Raw genomic sequence first — 22,520 nt, 5'->3', positions numbered from 1 at the left:
AGCTCTGCCAATGTCTTAGTTGCTGGTTTTACAGGGGAAAGGAGATCCCTGAGAGTGTCATATGTCTGAGCACCGACCACTGTCAGAAATACTGCTACTTGCCTTTCACCTGGGATGCCATTTGCACTGAAATACTGTTCCAGTCTCTCCACCCAGGAACTCCAGGATGTCTGTTCTCCATCAAATTCACTTAATGTCCCGATCAATGACATTTTCCTGCTGGGATCTGTGATTGCTTTTATCCAGGTAACAATCCACAATGTCTTTGTCTCTCTCTCAGACTGATAGACACTTTGTAAATCCCATCCTCGTCGCCACTGTTATATCCTCTGTGTTGTGAGAGACACAAGACTCTGGTCTGGAACAATGGAAGTTTATTTCCAGTACTCACTGTACACTGCAACATGCATCTCAGGACAGTACATCTTATTAGGCTGCTTACATGTGTCCAAGATGGCTACTATACCCCTTGACCCTTGGCATCACTCCTGGTTGGAGCCAGCCTTAAAGTGGCAGTACATGTGAAACCCTTTAGGTATAACACCATGTGTGTGCATGTATGTCTGTGTGTGTGTGTGTGCACATGTGTCTGTATGTGTGTGTGTGTGTGTGTGTGCACATGTGTGTGTGTGTGCACATGTGTCTGTATGTATGTGTGTGTGCACATGTGTCTGTATGTGTCTGTGCACATGTGTCTGTATCTGCACGTGTCTGTATGTGTGTGTGTGTGTGCACATGTGTCTGTGTGTGTGTGTGTGTGCACACGTGTCTGTATGTGTGTGTGCACACGTGTCTGTATGTGTGTGTGCACACGTGTCTGTATGTGTGTGTCTGCACGTGTGCACATGTGTCTGTGTGTGTGCACATGTGTCTGTATGTATGTCTGTATGTGTGTGCATATGTGTATGTATGTCTGTATGTGTGCATGTATGTCTGTATCTGTGTGTGCACATATGTCTGTATGTGTGCGCATGTGTCTGTCTGTATGTATGTGTATGCATGTGTCTGTATGTATGTGTATGCATGTGTCTGTATGTATGTCTGTATGTATGTGTCTGTATGTATGTGTGTGTGTGCACATGTGTCTGTATGTATGTCTGTATGTATGTGTGTGCATGTATGTCTGTATGTATGCGGTGTGCATTTATCTGTATGTGTGTCTGCATGTGTGTGCATGTGTCTGTGTATATGTTACTTTTAATCCGGACCCCCCCCCCCCCTTATTCTTATACCATCAAAACTGCTTTTGTAGGGCTTGTGTGTGATATTAGCCAGGACTGCTGTTCCTCTGAAAAGAAATCCATGCACGGATCTCTTTTCAGTGGCATTTGAATGGCGGTAAAGAGGCATTATGTTGCCTCCTCACCACCTGTTTTAAGCCCATAAATGCAACATCTATGTGGCTGCGTACTGTGTGCAGGGCAGCCCATTTATTTCAATGGAATTCCCTACTCACAAAAATGCAGGGAAAGAAGTTCCCTGAGCTTTTTTTTTTAAATTGCACTGCAGCAAAAGCACCCTACATTTTCCAATGTGTGGGGTACCCCCTAAAGTGCAGAGCATTCGTCTGTGTGTTCGGAACGAGCGCGACAAAGGCAAGAGAATTCTTGTTGGGCAGTGTATTGGTGCTCGGATGGACACACTTAGACCAAATTTTCAATCGTTCAAAGAATGTCAGGCAAAATGGTCGGCCCTCACGCATGTTCACTTCATCAAATTTGGCCCTCTTTGAAAAAAGTTTGGACACCCCTGACCTACAGGTAAGCCTAGATTAAGGCTTACCTGTAGGTTCTTGAAATATCTCCTAAACCTACACGGTTTAGGAGATACAGTATTTGCAAAAAGACAGGCACCACTGTCTACGGCATATGTGCCATAGACAGAGGCACGCAGGCGCACTGAGCATGCCGCTGCTAACGGCGATATGCCATTAGTGGCGCTCCCGTGCACATACGCGGGAGTGACGTCATCGCTGCTCCGCCGATGTGAGTGACCGGAGCAGCGATACCCAAAAGAAGATGGACGCTCCGTGCTACAGGGGACAGCGGTGACTTCGCTGGCTCCTGTGTCAGGTAAGTGACACATAATGGGCTACTATGCAATGCATAGTAGTCCATTATGCTTTACCTTTGCAGGGAGACAAAGAGGAAGTAAACCCATCAGGGTTTACTTCCTCTTTAATTCACAGATTTTCACCAGAATGGGACTTTGTTTTAGTGATATTTCTAGTGGGTTTTTTTTTCACAGATTTACAATTCATTAAGATTCAATTAATTTTTTCTGCATTTAATGAAATGGTTTCATTATGATTTTATTATTATTCATTGTTTATTTGTTATACCACTTACCTGTTTAAGTTTTATTAATGTCAGTTTATTTATATATATTTATTCATTTATTGGTTAGGATAGTGGTATTATCTATTTATTTAATTGTAACAGGTAGAGCTACATATTTTTGCTTTAATATTCATTAGATAGTGTGGAGATCATTACCGTATATACTCGAGTATAGGCCGACCCGAATATAAGCCGAGGCCCCCAATTTACCCCCAAAAAACTGGAAAACTTATTGACTCGTGTATAAGCCGAGGGTGAGACATGGCTGTCCATCCCTGTGTGTCCGTCCATCCCTGTGTGTGTGTCCGTCCATCCATCCCTGTGTGTGTGTCCATCCATCCATCCATCCATCCATCCCTGTGTGTGTGTCCGTCCATCCATCCCTGTGTGTGTATCCATCCATCCCTGTGTGTGTGTGTGTGTGTGTGTGTGTGTGTGTGTGTGTATTCATCCATCCATCCATCCCTGTGTGTGTGTGTGTGTGTGTGTGTATCCATCCATCCATCCCTGTGTGTGTGTGTGTGTGTGTGTCCGTGCAGCCTTGTGTGTGTGTCCAGCCTACCTGTGTCCCAAGCCTCCGTCCCGAGCCGCCGTCGTCCCGAGCCTCCTCTGTCCCGTGCCTCCTCTGTCCCGTGCCTCCTCTGTCCCGTGCCTCCTCTGTCCCGTGCCTCCTCTGTCCCGTGCCTCCTCTGTCCCGTGCCTCCTCCGTCCCGTGCCTCCTCCGTCCCGTGTCGTGCCGATGGATCGCCGCTCCAGGATCGCCGCTCTTCTCGGCGGCCATTCTACAATTCAAAAGCTGCGCCTCCGTCCTCCGCCTGTGATAGGCGGAACACTCAATTTCCCAGCAGCCTGTGTTCCGCCTATCACGGACATCCTCTCATACTCGTCCGTAGTATGAGAATGAACGGATGTCCGTGATAGGCGGAAAACACTGACTGCTGGGAAATTCAGTGTTCCGCCTATCACAGGCGGAGGTGGAGAAGGAGGCGCGGCTTTTGAATTTTAATGTCCGCCGTCTGTCTGCTCGATACGCTGATCGAGCAGTCAGACAGCGGTGACTCGAGTATAAGCCGAGGGGGCACTTTCAGCCTCAAAAAAGAGGCTGAAAATCTCGGCTTATACTCGAGTATATACGGTATATATTTTGGCAGCTTCCCATAGTTAATTTATTTATCATTCAGACTTGACAGGGTATTTGTTTTGGGTTGTGCGCACTAGTACCTATATTAATAATGCTTTCGTTTTCCAGTTTACGAGTTGTTTCACCATTACTTTTAAAGTATTGTCTTATGCCGCGTACACACGGGCGGACTGTATGGCGTACTTAGTTCGTCATACAATCCGACGGACAGTCCGAAAGCTTGCGCGATGACGTGTACAGCACGTACGACGGGACTAGAAATAGGAAGTCCAATACACAGCAAAGCACCCTTCCGCCGTGTAAATCCTTTCTGGGCATGCGCCATTCTTAGTCCGTCGAACTAGCCTACTATACTTAGTACGCCAGACTGCACGCTGAAAAAGTCAGCTGAAGCCCACACACGAGCGGACTGTCTGCTGAAATGTGTTTTGACGGACTAAGTACGCCATACAGTCCGTCCGTGTGTACGCGGCATTAGTTTTCCATTTTGAGAGGTTTTTTTTCACTATTACTTTCAATTTTTGTATTGTTTCAATTACTCTTGATCACGGTATTAGCGCTGCATCCACATTTAACCACAATAATACACTACTGAGGTTTTAATGCTTCCTTGCTTTTACCGCAAAGTAACCCTAAAAGATAAAGCAAAACAACAAATACCTCAGGCAGGTCGTAGCCATGGAATGTGATGTCCCGGGTCACAGTATGAGGGACACTCATGGGCACTATGTCTGCATATCTCTGGATTTCATAAATCACTGCTTCAGTGTAGGGCATCTTGCTGCGATCATCCATGCACGGACTTCTATCTCGACCAATAACACGGTCTATTTCCTCTTGAACTTTCTCTGGTGATAAAATTGCTGAAATTATAAACCATTCTTTGCAAATTTATCCCACGTGAGACAGGCCAGAAACGTGGCTAAATGACTGGACAGGGTTTGTGTGCAGATTACTGTAAACTGACCAGGGTTAACTGAGCCTATGCTGGACAAAACCAAAAGTGTTAATTCACCTACAGAAAAAATGAAAAGTTGAACTAACAGTGTACAGCCCCCCTGGTCACTTCTATACTTACCTCCAGGGATGAAGAGCTGTCAGTGCCCATGCAGCCAGCTTAGCAGTCCAGGGACTTGAAATTGACGCTCTTCCTCTTCTCTGTGCAGCACTTCCAGGACATACCAGAGCGATTAGAACTGTTCAACACCTGCATAGTGAATCGTTCTGGACCGTCCTGGAAGGGCTGCCCAGAAAAGAGGGAGAAGAGCTGGGATTTTAGATCCCCAGACCATTGGAGCAGCTTGGGCACTGACAGGGCAGCTTCCCTGGAGGTACGTACAATGCCTAGTACAGCCCATAGGAGGGGCTATGATATTGCTTGTTCGCACAGCCATTCCTATATGTTCTTACAGATATCGAGCTACCACTGGGAGACCATTCCAGGAAGCTGACAAAGGAGACTGTTTAGTGTAATGGTATCAGCCAAATGATCAGACCAGCGGTGATATGCAATTTCTACTTTACTAAACAATGAAGGTCAACAAAACATTGCATGGGGAAACAGGAACAAAAGAAATGACAACAATTTTACAAATAGCCACTAGATGGCAGTAGAGTTGCTGAGTTCAGTTCAACTTCTGAAAGAGAAAAGAAGATAATGTCTCACATGTCCACCTTATGATGGAAGATTCTGGAAAGCTCATGGCTGGGTGCATCAAAGGCTGGAACAGGCTTCACACTGGCACTACTCTTGTTTTTGGTCAGGAGGTTCTGTTGGATGAAGATAGGGCCACCCCACTGCATGGACAGCCTCTAAACATGGACTGTATCAACGTTTTCTCCAGTAACTGGGGCTTAGATAGATGCTGCATGCTCTTGTGCTCACTGCTGGAGGCCCACACACCAGACTTAATGGGGGAGAACCCAGCACCTGGTGACAGCTCACTTGCCCAATTAATGCTGTCCCAGCAGGCAGGGTTTCACTTAGCACAGGGAGAAGAGAGGATCCAGAATTGATATCCCCTGGGAATGACCAAGAGCTCAGGGGTTGCTGGGAAACTCAGAGGATTGTGGCAGTTTGAATTAAAGGAACTTGCACCTGACTGTGGATAAAGGGGCACTCTGCCACATCTATAATAATAAACCTTCTTCCCCTCCTCAAGAAGTATGCATGACTGTACGAATGATGCGGTATCCTACTATTTTTAGAATCCATAGTCAAGATGGCTGACCAATACTAGAGGGACTTCAGCATCCAATAGGATTGCCAACCTCCACAAGATGGCTGCCTGGAGCCCATAGCAGGATGCAATTAGTCTAAAAAATAAGTTCCTAGCAGCCTGAAGTAATGGCACAGTGCCCTCTTCAGGCTGGAGGATATACTGCATCCCCCACCTGCCCACAAGTTTAAATTAGATAAATACCTTTTAAGTGCGTAAAACAAAAGGTGTCCAAAGTCTTAGTTTCTTATTTAAAAAAAAAAGCAGTCACAGCCAGAGTAGAAAAAGCCTGCTAAGTTAGACCCATAGAACTTCAAGCAGCAATATTCATGCTCCCTACTCATTGGAATGCCCTACCTATGACTTAGCAGGGGGATGTGTCATACCTGGGCAGAGAGTCCACTGCTTCTACACAGACTGAGGGTCATTCTCTGCAGCATGCCTATTTTAGTTATGCTGAGGCTGCATTCTAATGAAAAGGATCTGTAAGACATTGCACATCATGGGGACAATTTAATGAAAAATTTTGAAATTTTTCTGCCACTATGGGTGTTGCCAGATTCATAAAAGTTGTGCAACAGTTTTCTTGCTAATGCGTACAACAAATTGAGATAGTTCTTCTACATTCTGGCACTATGACTGTGACAAAATTACATAGTTATAGTACGTGGTTAGTCTGGTTGAAAAAAGTCTATTTAATTTAACAAATAAAAGAGAAAAATAAATATCCTTAAAAAAAAAAAAAAAAAACATACAATTCTATATACACAATTCTATATCCACAGTTGATCCAGAGGAAGACAAAAACCCCAGCAAAGCATGATCCAATTTGCTCCAGCAGGGGAAAAAAATCAGATATTCCCTGGATCAACTTTACCCATAATTTCATAAATTAATTAAGAAATACCACCATATTGGTGATGAAAAAAGTGTAGGTATATAAGACCTTATGCATGTGCAATTGTACCCCAGACAAAATTCTGAGACCATTTTGCAACAGATTCAAATGCCTTAGGGTCCTTTCACACGGGGCGGATCAGTGCTGATCCGCCCCGTGGATATCCGTTTGCTCAGCGGGGATAACTCCGTCAATCCCCGCTGAGCAGGAAGATGACAGGTCTGTCTCTGCACACTGCACAGGGACGGACCTGTCACAGCGCCGCTCTCTCCTATGGGAGATCGGATGACGACGGACTGCAGTGTCCGTCGTCATCCGATCCATAGACGGATGGAAAAATAGCTTTTTCCTCCGTCACACTTTTTCGGATCGGAGCGGGTCGGATGTCAGCAGACTTGTCACCGCTGACATCCGACGCTCCATAGAGATCTATGGAGCATCCGTTCAGGTCCGCCTGAAAAACTGACAGGCGGGCCTGAACGGATTGTCAGTGTGAAAGGGGCCTAACTGACATTTATATGAATCTTTACCAAATTGCTCTATTTGTTGAACGGACAGGAGACAGATTTTAAAAGAATGTTTTCATGCACCTGCATTGTATTTAGATAATTTAAACTAAAAGTTCAGTTGGGTTTTAAAAGAAATGTATTTAAACCTGCCTTGCTTTATGGCAAGAATTCTTTGCAATTGTTTTAGACTACAAAAAGAGCAATTTGCAATATTTGTTTGGCTACCACAATTATGGTACAATTACCTCTTACTTCTGGGTGCTTCAGCATGATCAGAAACCCATATCTCAAGGTAGACCCAACTGTTTCTGTGCCAGCAAAGAATATATTCACTGTAGTTTTCAACATTGTCTCATAGTTGAAATGACTATTTGGGTTTTTCTTTTCCTAAAGAGGAAATAAATATATTTATTAGACCAAAAAAGTAACTATAGGCTTTTTATTTTTTATTTTTCATCAAATAGAGATTAAGACTCCTGTGCTTTTGGTGCTGTCTATAGTGTGCAGAAATGAGCTTAGGCCTGTTTGGATGCTCTTCTGAACTCCCAAGACCGAGCCCACAAGGAAGCTGTCCCCTGTAATGGACAGATCATCTTCAGTAGGGACATTCCCTGCCCTGCTGTCCACATGTATACATACCCCATGTATACATGTAGGGTGGGGAATATTCCAACCACAGATAATTGGGTCATTTTGGGTAACAGCTTCCTGGAGGGCTCAGCCACGTAGATCCAGAAGAGTATCCAAACACAACACCAGTTTATCACTAATAGTATGTCCCTTTGGGAAGATTTATGCATACGTCCTGTTTCAAAAACACAACAGGAAGTCAGAAGAAACCTCTCCAAAATGAGCGGACATAACCTAGTTGTCACAAAGACAAGTGTCCCCATTGGGAGTCTTCCCCTCACCATTTGTTTCTGTCATGAGGACAAACAAAGTGGATGAATGTCTACAGTGGGGACACAGACATCAATAACCCCCCCCCCCCCCCAACCATGAAAATAAGTTTTAGCTTCAGATATACTTGAAGCATAATAATCATTTTGTTTAAATTGAAATATTAAGCACATGTCAGGACATGTTGATCCAGTAAATATCAGATTGCCTCTTGGGGGATGAGGAAGGATTTTTTTCCCCTACTGGAGAAAATTTGTTGATGCTTTGCTGTTTTTTTTGCCTTGCTCTGGATCAGCTGTGGGTATAGGATTATATAGGTATGCCCCACTTTTAAGTACGCAATGGGGTTTATTTACTAAAGCTGAAAAGTGCAAAATCAGGCTCACTTCTGCATAGAAACCAATGAGCTTCTAACCCCAGCTTGTTCAATTAAGCTTTGGTAGCTTTGGTATTAAAACCTGGAAGCTCATTGGTTTCTATGCAGAAGTGAGCCTGATTTCGTACTTTCCAGCTTAGTAAATAAACCCCATTGTGTACTTAAACGTGTGGTATGCCTGTATACAGGATTGTATGATTTGTTTTAAGGATATATATATTTTTCCCCTTTTATTTGTTGAACTAGATGGACTTTTTTCAACCAGACTAAATATGTAACTGTGCAGAGGTATATTCATTATTAGCTACAGTAGGCACACTCCTATATTCAGCAGGATGCAAAACAGTTGCTTTTTCCTGTACAGTTTTTGGCTCCATATTTTATTTTGATTATCAGCAGAAGAGTTGTTTCATAAGCTTGTCCCTTTCCTGTCCATGGTCTCTATATTTGCATTCCTCAGCGTGATGTCCTGTGCTGGTGATACGTTAATACATTTCTGAGCCAGTGCCAGACATTTTGCAAAGCTGGTGTCTCTCACACCTAGCTGTTACCGACAGCTTCAGTTCTACTGAACCATTCAGAGTAATTCCCAAATATGTGATCACTATGTCAAGCATGAGAACGGTGATCACATGCAAGTTGAATGCTTCATTGACAAAGTAAGAAACATTTAGACTGTGTCACTGCAGCCATAAAGTGACTGTCACAGTCAGGGTTCAGGCTTGGAGACCAGTAGCTAGAGCAATAGAAAGGTTCCCACTGACCAGCAGGATAAGTACACAAGCAGGTCACCATGGCAGATGGCTCAGGCACACCTAAAGTGCAGAGTCTAAGCACTAACTGGTATTCACTGATGGTGGAGATGGGTTTTGCTGCTTGCTAGTACCAGGTTGTGGTCCTCAGGATCGCCTCACCAGGAGGTGAGTAAGCCGGGGTCCAGTAGCAGATATAGCAGGTAGTGATCAAGCAGAAGCGTAGTTAGTAAAAAAAAAAACAAAGGTTGGTAACAAGCGGTTGCAGGTTTGCGATCAAGTTGAAGCATAGTTGAGGAGCAAGCCATAAGTCAATAACGTGTGGTAGTGGAAAAAAGGACAGCTGCAAGTTTGTAAAGGAACAATGTATCAGCTGGAGAGAGCACGATAATCTGGCAAACAGGAAGTGCAGAAACATGGCTTAAATCAGGAAGTTCATGGGAGGAGCAAAGAGTTCATGTATTACCAGAAACAAGAGACACGGCAAGAAAGCCCAAAGGATCAGACAGCAAGCTGTCCATCATTACAGGTGGCTCAGTAAGAAGAGCCATTGCCTGATGCAGCAGAGGTGGTGGGCTCTGATCCCAGTTCTGACAGAAACAATGCTTATTTAAGCATTAAATACAGGCAACCTAAGTGACGTCAGAGTGGACGGCCACTCTGATGCCAATTCTGTTTGGCTGTATTCCATGCTGGCTCTGACAGCGTGGCTCTCCATTTAGGATCAGAGACACAGTGTTTCCCACCGCTGGCCGGCTGGACCTTCCACCTGCAGTCCTCTGTCTTTACTCCCAAGAGGCATCCCGCTGAACGTTATGGATTCATTGATTTGCCTGTTTTTCACTTCCATCTTGTAAGTGTTTTTAACCCTTCCTTGTCATTATAGTGTTCTATTACTGCACTTAGAAGTGCCTTCTTCCCTGCTTTGTTTTTCTTATAGAGTGTGCTTCCCTCTTCTGAAGTGCTGCTGTGGTGTATTAATCATATTTCAAGAGCCAGTTATGTACTGTTTTTTTAAAGTCTCCTTGTTATCTAGAGCACCCTATTCTCCACACTCCTTGAACAATGCTTATCTGTTTAATACTGTAAATGTCAAATGCAATTAGACTATTAAAAAATTACTAATAAAAAAATAGGAAAGCAAAACACATTTTGTTTAATTTCTGTCAATTTGTCAGCCTATAATAAAAAATAGAGCTTGTTTTTTTATTAAAATAGAGTATCAAGTAAAAGCCTTAGGGCTCATTTACACTTGCTTTGGCTTCAACACACATTAAGGGCTAGTTTTCACTTGCTTCAAAACAAGGCTTTGGACAGGCTTTGTTAAAGCTCTTTGAACGCTAGTCAAAACTCCTGTCACTAAATAAAATGGTTAGCTTACAGTCCTGTTTACACCTTGCTTTTGCTTTGCATAAAAAAATTATACCCCATGTATCTTTAGTTGTGCTTCAAAGCATCTTTAAAGCCTTCATAGAAGACTATGGCATAGCTCACTTGAAGCCCCACTGAAGCCCCACCAAAGCCTTATCAAAGCCCCATGAAGCCCCACCAAAGCCCCACCAATGCCCCACCAAAGCCACACCAAAGGTTCATTGAAGCCTCATCGAAGCTCCACCAAAGCCTCATCGAAGCCCCAGGAAGCCTCACGAAGCCCCACCAAAGGCTCATCAAAGCCCCATCGAATTTCTACTGAAGCCTCATTGAAGCACCAAGCAAAAGCAAGGAGTAAACAGGACTGTAAGCTAACCATTTCATTTAGTGACAGGAGCTTTGCCAGGCACTGAGAGAGCTTTAACAAAGCCATGTTTTGACGCAAGTGTAAACTAGCCCTCATACTGAATATCCTTAAATGTAAGTCACTGGTGCTGATGTTGTGTCTGCAATTCTCACCCCCTCACCTTCACTCAGCCATCAGCAAAAGCCACAGCTGCAGGCAGGAATTTGTGGATCATTGAGTGGAAGGAGTGCAGAGACAGACACCAGCACTGGTGTCCAATGGAACTGCAGCACGAACCTCTGTGGCAAACTGCAAGTACTGTACAGCCGGAGCTATAATATCTGAGAGAACTAAGAGAAAACTTTTCAAACTGTTGGAAGCAAGCCAGCATGACTAAATGGCTATAAATTTTAAGAGCTATATTAAAATAATATTGCCCATATCTGAGCTTTACAAATACTTGCTATACACACTTCACTGTGACATTGGCACCAGATCTAGTTGAACAGATGACTCGTAATGATAGGAATAATAAACATAAACCTTTAGGACTCTGTTCCAGCCTGCAACTGCTGTGTTCTGCAATTTCTTTTACAAGACATTCAGTAAGAACATTGTCTAGTAAACCAAACTAAAAGGGCTAAATACACACCTGTTCAATCTTTATGAGAAAGCAGTCTATAAAATCACGTAGATTGTTTGGGTCAAGTGTCTCCTTGTTCATCCGAAGTCTCTTAGCCACAAAGAGTCCAAGCTTCACATAGTTTTTGTAAATCTTTTTGTGTGGGCCTGGAATATACCTCATGATTTTTGGAAAGACGAAAAGTAGCTATAAGAAGAATGTAAGGATGAGTAAGAAGGGGCATAAAACATGCATATTTCTTCAAGTGTTATTATGTCACATGGGATTGCTTTCCATAACAGTCATTAGAGGCACAGAAAGATGTTGGTGTTGCACCTATGAACCAGTCAGATTTAACTTATTTTGTGGTAGAAAAAGGCAGCTATCAGCTTATTGGATGAAACTCCCACTCCATGTACAACCAGCATTGCCAAAGAATTTTAAAAACTTACCTAAAAATTTGCAGTTTTTAGCTGCCAGAGCTGTTTTTGCTTTTTTTTGCACACATGCTTAAAAAAACATTTTAGGCCTGAAAATTACATAACCCCCCCCGCCCCACCCAAAAAAAACATTATATATTTTCTGAAAGGAGACACCCTAGAGAATAAAATAGTTCCAATTTTTTATTTCACACAATATTATGGAAAAGATTTAGGCAATGCAACATTTCTGTAAAAAATACACTAAAAGAGGGGTTCCCATTTAAAGAAAAAAAATTAAAAGTCAGCAGATACAAACACTCCAGCTGCTGACTTTTAATAATCAGACTAAAGTTAATTTTAAGGTACGCAAATGCATCAAATTACCATTTTTTTTTAGAAAGTATAAAAGATGAGGTTGCACCAAGTAAATAGATACCCAACATGTCAAGCCTTAAATTTGCGTGTGCCCATGAAATGGCAACATTCTTTACCCTATATTTTCCATAGGCAACACTTTAAAAGCCCCCTATAGGTCATCAGTTTCGTGTTTACAAATGCTGCAGCTGCTGACTTTTAAAATAAGGACACTCACCTGTGCCAGGGTCCAGCGACATCGGCACCCCAGACCGAACCATCTCTCGGTCCTTGGATGCTGCCGCCGCCATCATTGGTATGGGAATCAGGAAATTAAGCCTTATGGCTTCACTTGCTGGTTCCCTAGTGCGCATGCGCGTATCGCTTAGTGCAATCCGAAAGGTCCCTGCTGTCTCTGGGACCTGTGTGTGTCCCAGCAGATAGCATGGTGGGACGGGAAGAGGCATAGACTCCCATGGGAGTCTAAGCCTGGAAATGGGTGCAAATACCTGTCTTAGACAGGTATCTGCACCCCTCCCCCCTGAAAGGTGCCAAATGTGACACCAGAGGGGGGGAGGGTTCCGAAAAGCAGAGGTTCGATTTTTCTGTGAACCTCTGCTTTAACTGATGTTTTTTTGGTGACAGGTTCTCTTTTAATGAGATACCAAGGATCTAAAAGACTCTGGATGTCTACCCTGTGCTCCACTAAATGTAATGCACAGTGTAATGTTAACCGTATTGAAGCAATCAGATGGCAGAACTGGGAATGTGTGTAAAACCCCCCACTGTCAGTACCGTACAACCGTAGAGCTTTATTCTTCAAGTGCTGAATTAAGATCTTAAAATCAATGAAAAGTGCGCTATGAATGGAGGATGGGCAGATGAATGAAATGATTGGGGCCACTCTGTGCAATATCCTGGCACAGAGGAGGTAAGCATAACATCTTTTTTTTATGTTAGGAGAAACAAAAGGAGTCTTTAGTATTACTTTAAGTTCTTCAAAACATTTTCTCAATGCTTCATGACTGTTTTGTAAATGCTTACTGAAAGCGATGCTCATTAGATTGTTACCAAGCTAAAATAAAAAAATGTCAGTTTGTTCGACATCACATTTTATTATAAACGTTATACATCACCCTATCAAACCCTTACCTGTCCCCATGTGGAGCTCATAAGGTGCCAACTGTTGTTTATCAGGTAAAGCAAATTCATAAATTCTTCATCTCTGTAGTCAAATCGGTCTCCAAATACCAGAGAGCAGATTATGTTAGAGCCTGCCGAGCTGAATCCAAAAGTAGGGTCAAGGGGCTTACCTGAAAAATAATTGTATGAAACTGGTCTGTATGTAAACCCAACATTCCATATTCCTGATATGTACCTGCTGTACCATGTACTTGTATGAGAAACTATCCTGTTGTCTTTGTGTTGCTTCCTTTGTATGAAATCCCTGGTGTTCCTGCCAATCACTTGGCTTTTCTGTTAAAGACTGACCACACTAAGCCGGGGAACACACTGTGATCAGTTCTCTAGTTGTGGTGGGATCTCCTCCAATGATCAGACTTGTCCTGACATGCCACCACTGCACAGCCATTCACTTGGGAACTTCAGCATGCTTGCTTAATGTCTTGCTTTGTGCACTGGTGCACAGTCATGTTGGAACAGGAAGGGGCCATCCCCAAACTGTTCCCATAAAGTTCGGAGCATGAAATTGTCTAAAATGTCTTGGTATGCTGACGCCTTAAAGTTCCCTTCACTGGAACTAAGTGGACAAGCCCAACCCCTGAAAAACAACCCCACACCATAATCCCCACTCCACCAAATGATTTGGATCGGTGGCAAAATACTTTTGGCATTATAGTGTGGATGAGCGAGTTTGGGGTGGAGGAACTTGACTGGCATGCACCCGATATAACGCCTTTGGAATGATTTAGAGAGAAGCCAGGCATTCTCGTCCAACATTGGTGCCTGACCTCACAAATACACTTCTGGAAGAATGGTCAAACATTCCCATAGATACACTCCTAAACTTTGTGGACAGTTTTTTCAGAAGAGTTGAAGCTGTTATAGCTGCAAAGGGTGGGTCAACTCAATATTGAATCCTATGGACTAACACTCCGAGGCCATTAAAGTTCATGTGCATGTAAAAGCAGGCATCCCAATACCTTTTGGCAATATAGTGTACCAGAGGTAGCTTGGACTGAGACTGATCTCATAGGGTCTTAAAGTACTAGCACTTCCCTGTCCTCGGCAGTTTCCTAGACTGTGATCTTTGAGAAGAGTGCCATCCTGTACCATGCAGTGTTCATGAGATTTCACTGGGTGCCAATAGCTGTGCATTGGTGCAGGATAACCAGATACCAAAAAACTTGCCTTATGGTCCCCAGCTGTGAGACCTTAGACTGTCCAATATTTCTAGTTGCTTAACAAGAAGATTGTCCTCTCAGCCAATTGCTAACCATTTGGAGTATCCTATGCCCTACCCCCCCCCCTCCCCCCCACCTCCTGTTGCAGGTCCTAAAAGCAATAAATCACAAAAAGACAACCACTACTTTATTGGAGCCAGATTGAATGGACTGCTGCTTGGAAAAATGGTGGCCTGTACTGTTTGGGGGAGAATCAGCTAAAGTCAGAGGCTTCCGCGGGTTGCGCTATGGGTGACTATGCCAGGCAGCCCTGTTCAAATGTACTTTTCTCCAAATTTTTCAGCCAGTAAAGCTTAATCAAAAGTCACCCATCTATAAATAAAGTTCCAGTTTCTGCATATCTGCTTTCTGGAAGAACATACTGTAGTGGTAAATGTAGCTTTACTTTGGCAGTGAGATGCCCTTGCCTCCTTTACCTTCACTTTTTCGGAACTCTGCTATTAGATATTGGGCCTCCTCTTTCACCCTTTCCTCCAGGCTCCTCTTTCCCATTCCAAAATTCTTCAAAGTATGGATAGCGAAGCGTCGAAGCTGCCTCCATCTTTCTCCTGTCCCGTACACAATCCCTGAAGACAAAAATCACCAACTATTAACATTACCAATTTAAATTCTTGCTTTAGAAAAGAAGAAACTTTATTTTACATTTATACATGTATGTAATTTATAATAATATGTTTTAAGAGAAACCATCATTGTTTTTGGTTAATGAAATGTACACTATTTACTTTATATAACATTTATATATTTTATAAAGTTTATATAACATTTTATTTTTCAGGTTGTACAGTGAGTGACCTAAGCTGGTCATATACTGTCCATAGGCATTGTTTTAAAAGTCTTTACGGGTTATCATTTTAGAATTAACCATGAATGATGGTGGCTTTCCAACCACTTCCACTTGAAAGCCCATTGCCAGATGAACAAATGTCAACAGTTTCGGGTGCTATAGCAGTGCTATAGCAATGTGTTTAAAATCCTGATCATTTAGAAACAGTGGTTTTAGACAAATGGTTCAAAAGATACTTTAAAAATGCAAAGTTCCTTTAACCACTTACAGACCGGACCATTTTTCTGGTCAAAGACCAGACCACTTTTTGCCATTTGGCACTGCGTCGCTTTAACTGACAATTGCGCGGTTGTGCAACATGGCTCCCAAACAAAATTTACATCTTTTTTTTTCTCCCACAAATAGAGCTTTCTTTTGGTGGTATTTGATCACCCCTGTGGTTTTTATTTTTTGCGCTATAAACAAAAATAGAGCGACAATTTTGAAAAAAACGCATCCCCGGCACGCTCCCGATGACAGGGTGGCAAATTTAAAGGGACGTACAGGTACGCCCATTTGCCTGCCCGTGCCATTCTGCCGACGTACATTGGCGTGCACTGGTCGGGAACTGGTTGACCACTTCAATACCAGACACTTTCCACCCTTTCTTGCCTAGGCCCATTTTTTCTAGCTTTCAGTTGCTGTTTAAATGACATATGAGCGGTCATGCTTCACTGTACCCAAACACAATTTTTATCATTTTGTTCCCACAAATAGAGCTTTCTTTTGGTGGTATATGATCACCTCTGGGTTTTATTTTTTGATAAACAAATAAAAAAAGACAGAAAATTTTGAAAAATTATTATTTTTTTGCTTCTGTTATAAAATTTTGTAAAAAAGTAATTTTTTTCCTTCACTGATGGGCATTGGAGAGGCTGCATTGATGGGCACTGATGATGGGCACTGATATGCGAGACTAGACACTGATAGGCGGCACAGATGGGCACTCATAGGCGGCACAGATGGGTATTGAAAGCATGCACTTATAGGTACTTATGGGTGGCACTGATAAGCACTAATGGGCATGGGTGGCACTGATGGGTGGCACTGATGGGAATCACTGATAAGGTGGCACTGGCAGGCATTGATGATGGGCACTGAGTTGCATCATTTGTGGGCACTGATTGGCATTTTTCTGTGGGCACTGATTAGCATCCCTGGTGGCCATGGGTGGCATACCTGGTTGGCATCAGTGGTGGGCATCCCTGGTGGTCCTGGTGGCATTCCTGGTGGTCCTGGGTGGACATCCTGGGGGGGGGGGGGGCTGTGCTGATCAATCAGCGCAGATCCCCCTGTCAGGGGAGCAGCTGTGGGCTCTCCTGTACTCGCGTCTGTCAGATGCGAGTGAGAAAAAGCTGATACACGGCTCTTCCTTTTTACATCGTGATCAGTTGTGATTGAACACAGCTGATCACAGAGACTCTTTACTGAGATCGATGTTGCGGTGTGTCAGACTGACACACAGCACCACTGATCGCCACGCTGTGCCCCCACGGGCGCGTGCCGGCTTGTTATCCTGATTACGTCATATGACGTCCGGTCAGAATAACAGAGCCACTTTCCCAATGTCATATTGCTATATTGCAAGCAGGAAGTGGTTAAATAACGTGCCTGAGGATGCCCTTAACCTGCTTGTGAAGAACTGCATCTGTACTATAGTATAGTAAAACTAACATCTACAAAGACAAAAAAAATAATGTTGAATTGTCGGTAAATGACAGCTACAATCTGCTTTCTTTGTAAACAAAGCTTCCAGGGATTCCCTTCATCTATAACAGATCCTTATCCTAGATCAAGGTCTGGTATAATTGTTAATGGGGGACTTCACGCAATTAAAAATAATGTTGTGGGGTTCCCCCTAAAAATTCATTGCAGATCCTTATCTTTTAATGAGGATATTGTATTGATGTCAAAGGAGACCCCATACAAGATTAGAAAAAAGATGTGGGACCCACCTAAACTTCACATCTGACTATTTGCTTCTGGTATGGATTTTGGAGGAGGTGGGGCATGCAAAATACAAGAAAAAAAAAGTATAAGGTCCCTATACAAAAATCCTTACCAGACCCTTATTCAAGCATGCAGGTCCCATCCCCTGAGCCATACTAGGCCACATGCCCTCAACATGGAGAGGGTACCTTGCCAGGAGAGATATACCCCTGGCAAATCACCTTGTCCCCAGGTGGTTGTTCAACTGCACTCATCCCTACTGCCCACATGCTATGAGTATGCACTCATATTGTAAGTTAGATTCAAACTTTGAACTGGCATATGGCAAGTATTTATTTATTTATTTATATAATGGTGTTGGCTGCAAAATTTGTAGGGCTTTTGAAGGCAAGCATACATTTACTACCCTGATTTACCCACTACCTTTGGTAAGTGGGTCCACCATATCCGGTAAGAGGACCCATCCATAGTCTTTAGATTCCCTTACTTCTACAGCTTCACAGATAATTTCATATTGTTTGCACCATCCTCATTCCATCAAGGAGGATTCATCAGTTATACACTAGATGGACACATTTCTTTGAACTCTCACTAATTTTTCTGTTCACATCAAGTGAACGTTGGATTTTTTGCATGTTCACTCGATTCTTTTTATATGTTATACACATATATTATTATATTAGTTTCATTGCTGTTATATTATCCATTTAGCGCTACACTCTGTTTACATTTTTTTTTGGACTTTGTTTTAGTGTTAGCAACTTTTTTGCCACATTTTTGGTTTAGTGCAGTAATTTCCCCACTTTCTATACATATACTAAGGAAGGTTTTGGTGCATTTTCATGGCATTGTCCTTAATTACTGATTCACTTACCATTTCCCTTGCTGTATTGTTGGACTGCTGGAAATTCTCCCCTCCCACTGAATTCTTCAGCGTGGTCTATTAGAGCTTCCTTTAAAATCTCATATCCGCACATTACCACAGTGGGGCGAGAACCAAGATAAAAAGTATACATGGGTCCATACTTTTTGCTAAGCTTTTGAAAATTAATATAGAAAAGCAGTTAGAAATATAAACAGTTTATTTGCTACTATTTGTTTTACAAATTAGCAGTACTGAAAGCTATATCTTGTATAAGAACAATAGACAGTTTTACATAGTTGTTAGGTTGAAAAAAGATACAAGTCCATCTAGTTTAACCAATAAAAGGGAAAAAAGGAATCATACAATCCCATATACACAATCCTATACCCACAGTTGATCCAGAAGAAGACAAAAAACCTCAGCAAAGCATGGTCCAATTTTCTCCAGTAGGGGTAAAAATTCCTTCCTGATCCCCCTATCAGATTTTCCCTGGATCAACTTTACCTGTAAATGTTAGTATCCAGCTATATTATGTACATTTAGGAAAGAATAGAATACTTTTTTAAAGCAATCTACTGAGTTGGTCAGAACCATTATGTATTATGTACATTTAGGAAAGTATCCAAGACTTTTTTTAAAGCAATCTACTGAGCTGGCTTGAGGGAGTCTATTCCACATTTTCACAGTTATTACTGTGAATAAACCTTTCCACCTTTCCATATTCGGAGATTAAATCTCTTTTCCTCTAGACGTAAAGAGTGCCCCCTTGTCTTCTGCGATGATAAAATGAATAACTCAACATCAAGTTCACTATATGGACCCCTTATATATTTGTACATGTTGATCATATCCCCCTTAATTTCCTCTTCTCAAGAGAGAATACATTCAGTTCATCTAATTTTCCTTATAGCTGAGCTCCTCTTTGGCTCTTATCTTATCTGAACTGCATATTACAGATTACTAATTCTTTGTACAGGGGCAAAATGATATCTCTCTCTCTGGAGTCCACACCTCTCATAGTACAAGAAAGGATTTTGCTTGCATTGGTAACTGAAGCTTGGCATTGCATGTTATTATTAAAGCTGAGCTCCACCCTAAAGTGGAAATTCCACTCATCGGAACCCCCCCCCCTCCGGTGCCACAATTGGCACCTTTCAGGGGGGAGGGGGGTACAGATACCTGTATAGTACAGGTACTTGCAACCACTTCCAGCATAGATATCCGCAGAATCTACGGGTATTTATGCCACTTCCTGCGGGTCTCCCGCTGTCTGCTGGGAAACACACGGATCCCAGAGACAGCGGGGACCATCCTTATTACGCAGAGCGACTCGCGCATGTGCAGTAGGGAACCAGGAAGTGAAGCTGCAAGGCTTCACTTCCTGATTCCCATAACGAAGATGTTGGCGGCAGCACCCGAGAGCCGATCCAGAGATCGGCTTCGGGTGCCGACATCGCGGACGCGCTGGGCGGGTAAGTGTCCTTATTTTAAAAGTTAGCAGCTGCAGTATTTGTAGCTGCTGACTTTTAAAAATCAAAAAAGGCGGAACTCCCGCTTTAAGATTATCATCTACCAAAACACCCAGATCCTTCTCCATCATTGATCCCCCTAGTTGTACCCCACCTAGTATGTATGATGTATGCATATTCTTAGCTCGAGTGCGTAACTTTACATTTATCTACATTAAACCTCATTTGCCACATAGTGGCCCAATTGTGCATTGAGGTTGACTTGTAAGCTGAAGACATCTTGTAAAAACGTTATTCCACTGCATATCCTGGTGTCATCAGCAAACACTGAAACGGTACTTTTAATCATAGATCCTATATCAGTTATAAATATATTAAAACGTAAGGGCCCAAACACTGAACCTTGCGGTACACCACTGATAACCTTAGACCATTCAGAGTAAGAATCATTAACCACTACTCTCAGAATTCGATTTTTTTAGCCAGATTTTCTATCCATTTACAAATTGATTTTTCCAGACCTCTAGACTTTACCTTACACATTAGCTGTGTGTGGGAAGCACGGCTAATGTGTCAAACGCTTTTGCAAAATCCAAGTATACCACATCCACAGCCACTCCTTTGTCTAAGGGTTTACTTACCTCCTCATAAAATCAATCAGATTTGTTTGACAACTTCTGTCTTTCATGAATCCATGCTGTCTGTTGTTAATGTTGTTGCTTAACTGCTTCCCGACGGGCGCACGATGATGTACGTCGGCAGAATGGCACGGGCAGGCAAATTGGCATATAGGTACCTCCATTTAAAATTTCTCCTGGAGCAGAGATCAGTGTTCTGTAAATCACAGCCACACCCCCCACAGTTATAAGCACTCCCCTAGGACACGCTGCCACCTCCTGGTTAACCTCTTCACTGCCAGTGTCATTTACACAGGAATCAGTGCATTTGTATAGCACTGATTGCTGTATAAATGACAATGGTCCCAAAAATGTGTCAAAAATGTCTGATGTGTCTGCTATAATGTCACAGTCACAATAAAAATCACAGGTCGCCGCCATTACTAGTAAAAAAAAATTATTAATAAAAATGCCATAAAACTATCCCCTATTTTGTAAACGCTATAACTTTTGTGCCAACCAATCAGTAATCGCTTATTGCGATTTTTTTAAAGAAAAATATGTAGAAGAATATGTATCGGCCTAAACTGAGGAAAACATTTTTTTTTATATATTTTTGGGGGATATTTATTATAGCAAAAAGTAAAAAATAATGCGTTTTTCTTCAAAATTGTTGTTTATGGCACAAAAAATAAAAACTTCAGAGGTGATCAAATACCACCAAAAGAAAGCTCTATTTGTGTGAAAAAAAGGACAATCAATTTTGTTTGGGAGCCACGTCGCACGACTGCGCAATTGTCAGTTAAAGCGTTGCAGTGCCGAATCGCAAAAAGTGCTCTGGTCTTAAGCCAGCAAAATGGTCTTAAGTGGTTAAAATATTTTTTTCCAGCAAGAACTCATCTATGTGATCTTTTATTAAACTCTCCAATATCTTCCCAACTATAGAAGTTAAACTAACAGGTCTATAGTTACTTGGTAAAGACTTTGGTCCCTTTTTAAATATAGGCACCACATTGGCCCTACGTTAATCCAGTGGTGCCATTCCAGTCATTAACGAGTCCCTTTGAAATGACAGAGCTCAATTCTTTTAAGATCTGTGGGTGTACTATCTGGTCCATGTGCTTTAGTTACCATTTTATTCTGACTAAATATTTCTGAACCATATCAATTTTGATCCAATATAAAAGAAAGTGATGTGCCGCTAACTCGATACCGAATAAACAGTACTAAACTACAATAAATCTAAAGTGCAGTAATCAAGAAAATCTTCATAAAAAAGTGCAAAAAAAAAAAACCCCACGTTATTATCAACATTAATATCTTTCATAAGTACGTGCAAAAAAACTTCCGAAATTAAGTGCAAGATGCGCAAAAGTGTTGATTAGTGCAAAAATAGTGTGCAATCAAGGAGATTCGAATAGACAGTTCATGAAATAAAGTGCATGTCCAAAAAGCAAATAAATACACTTCATCAAAATATACCATACCATGTGTGTGCCACTCATTTGCCCCAGCCTCTCACCTCACACTTTAGACCCCTACAGGTCAAGTCAGGCTTTTAAGTAATTGGAATATTGGATCCACAGCGACCCAATCAATTTCCAGGGATATCCAAGACAAGACAACGCCAGTATAAGGATAAGTTTCCAGACTCATCAAATGCAGTTTACATGCAATAAAGGGGGCTCCATAGTTCAGTAATCCAATGCAATTTATTTAAAAAACAAGTAGTAACTTACAGTTTAAAATCACTCAGTACAGCTACACAAATGAAGGGACTTCCGATCTCGGTCACAAATGGAAGTGACGAAACCGGGCTCCTTGTGACACGTTGCGTCACTGAACACGTGACTTCATCAAAGGGTAATGGAGTGTGTGTACGATGCCGGTTTAAATAGTGAGTTCCACTATCATGGTAACGACAATAATATGCGAAGCTCCTAATCCTCTCAGAATTCTCAATTTAGATACAGCATAATACGTAAAATATATAAAACTTCCTAAACATTTCATATAAAAAAAAAATTAAATCTGAAAATAAAACATTTCATATTGACTAGATGATGTGTTTATGTGTAAACTATTCCAATAAAGAACATCGCCATGTAGTGGCTAAGCATA

The 22,520-nt window shown here is 42.1% G+C and overlaps 1 protein-coding gene across 1 annotated transcript in view; it reads right to left on the bottom strand.

Moving 5' to 3' along the window:
• Positions 1–22,520, bottom strand: part of LOC143982951 (cytochrome P450 2F2-like) — a 68,624-nt gene that overhangs the window by 37,527 nt on the left and 8,577 nt on the right. Inside the window, exons 2-7 of the mRNA XM_077482114.1 lie at positions 18,323–18,485; positions 15,089–15,238; positions 13,402–13,562; positions 11,504–11,680; positions 7,352–7,493; positions 4,141–4,328 (exon numbers count right to left, since the gene is read on the bottom strand). Of these exons, the coding sequence (XP_077338240.1) occupies positions 4,141–4,328; positions 7,352–7,493; positions 11,504–11,680; positions 13,402–13,562; positions 15,089–15,238; positions 18,323–18,485 (981 nt within the window). The remainder of the gene's footprint in view (positions 1–4,140; positions 4,329–7,351; positions 7,494–11,503; positions 11,681–13,401; positions 13,563–15,088; positions 15,239–18,322; positions 18,486–22,520) is intronic.

This window comes from Lithobates pipiens, unplaced genomic scaffold, assembly GCF_037356315.1.
Source record: "Lithobates pipiens isolate NorthernLeopardFrog02 unplaced genomic scaffold, aLitPip1_a1.2 Scaffold_1, whole genome shotgun sequence".
Taxonomy (NCBI): domain Eukaryota; kingdom Metazoa; phylum Chordata; class Amphibia; order Anura; family Ranidae; genus Lithobates; species Lithobates pipiens.
Note: the sequence above shows the minus strand (reverse complement) of the source record. Positions and strands in the feature narration are given on the sequence as shown.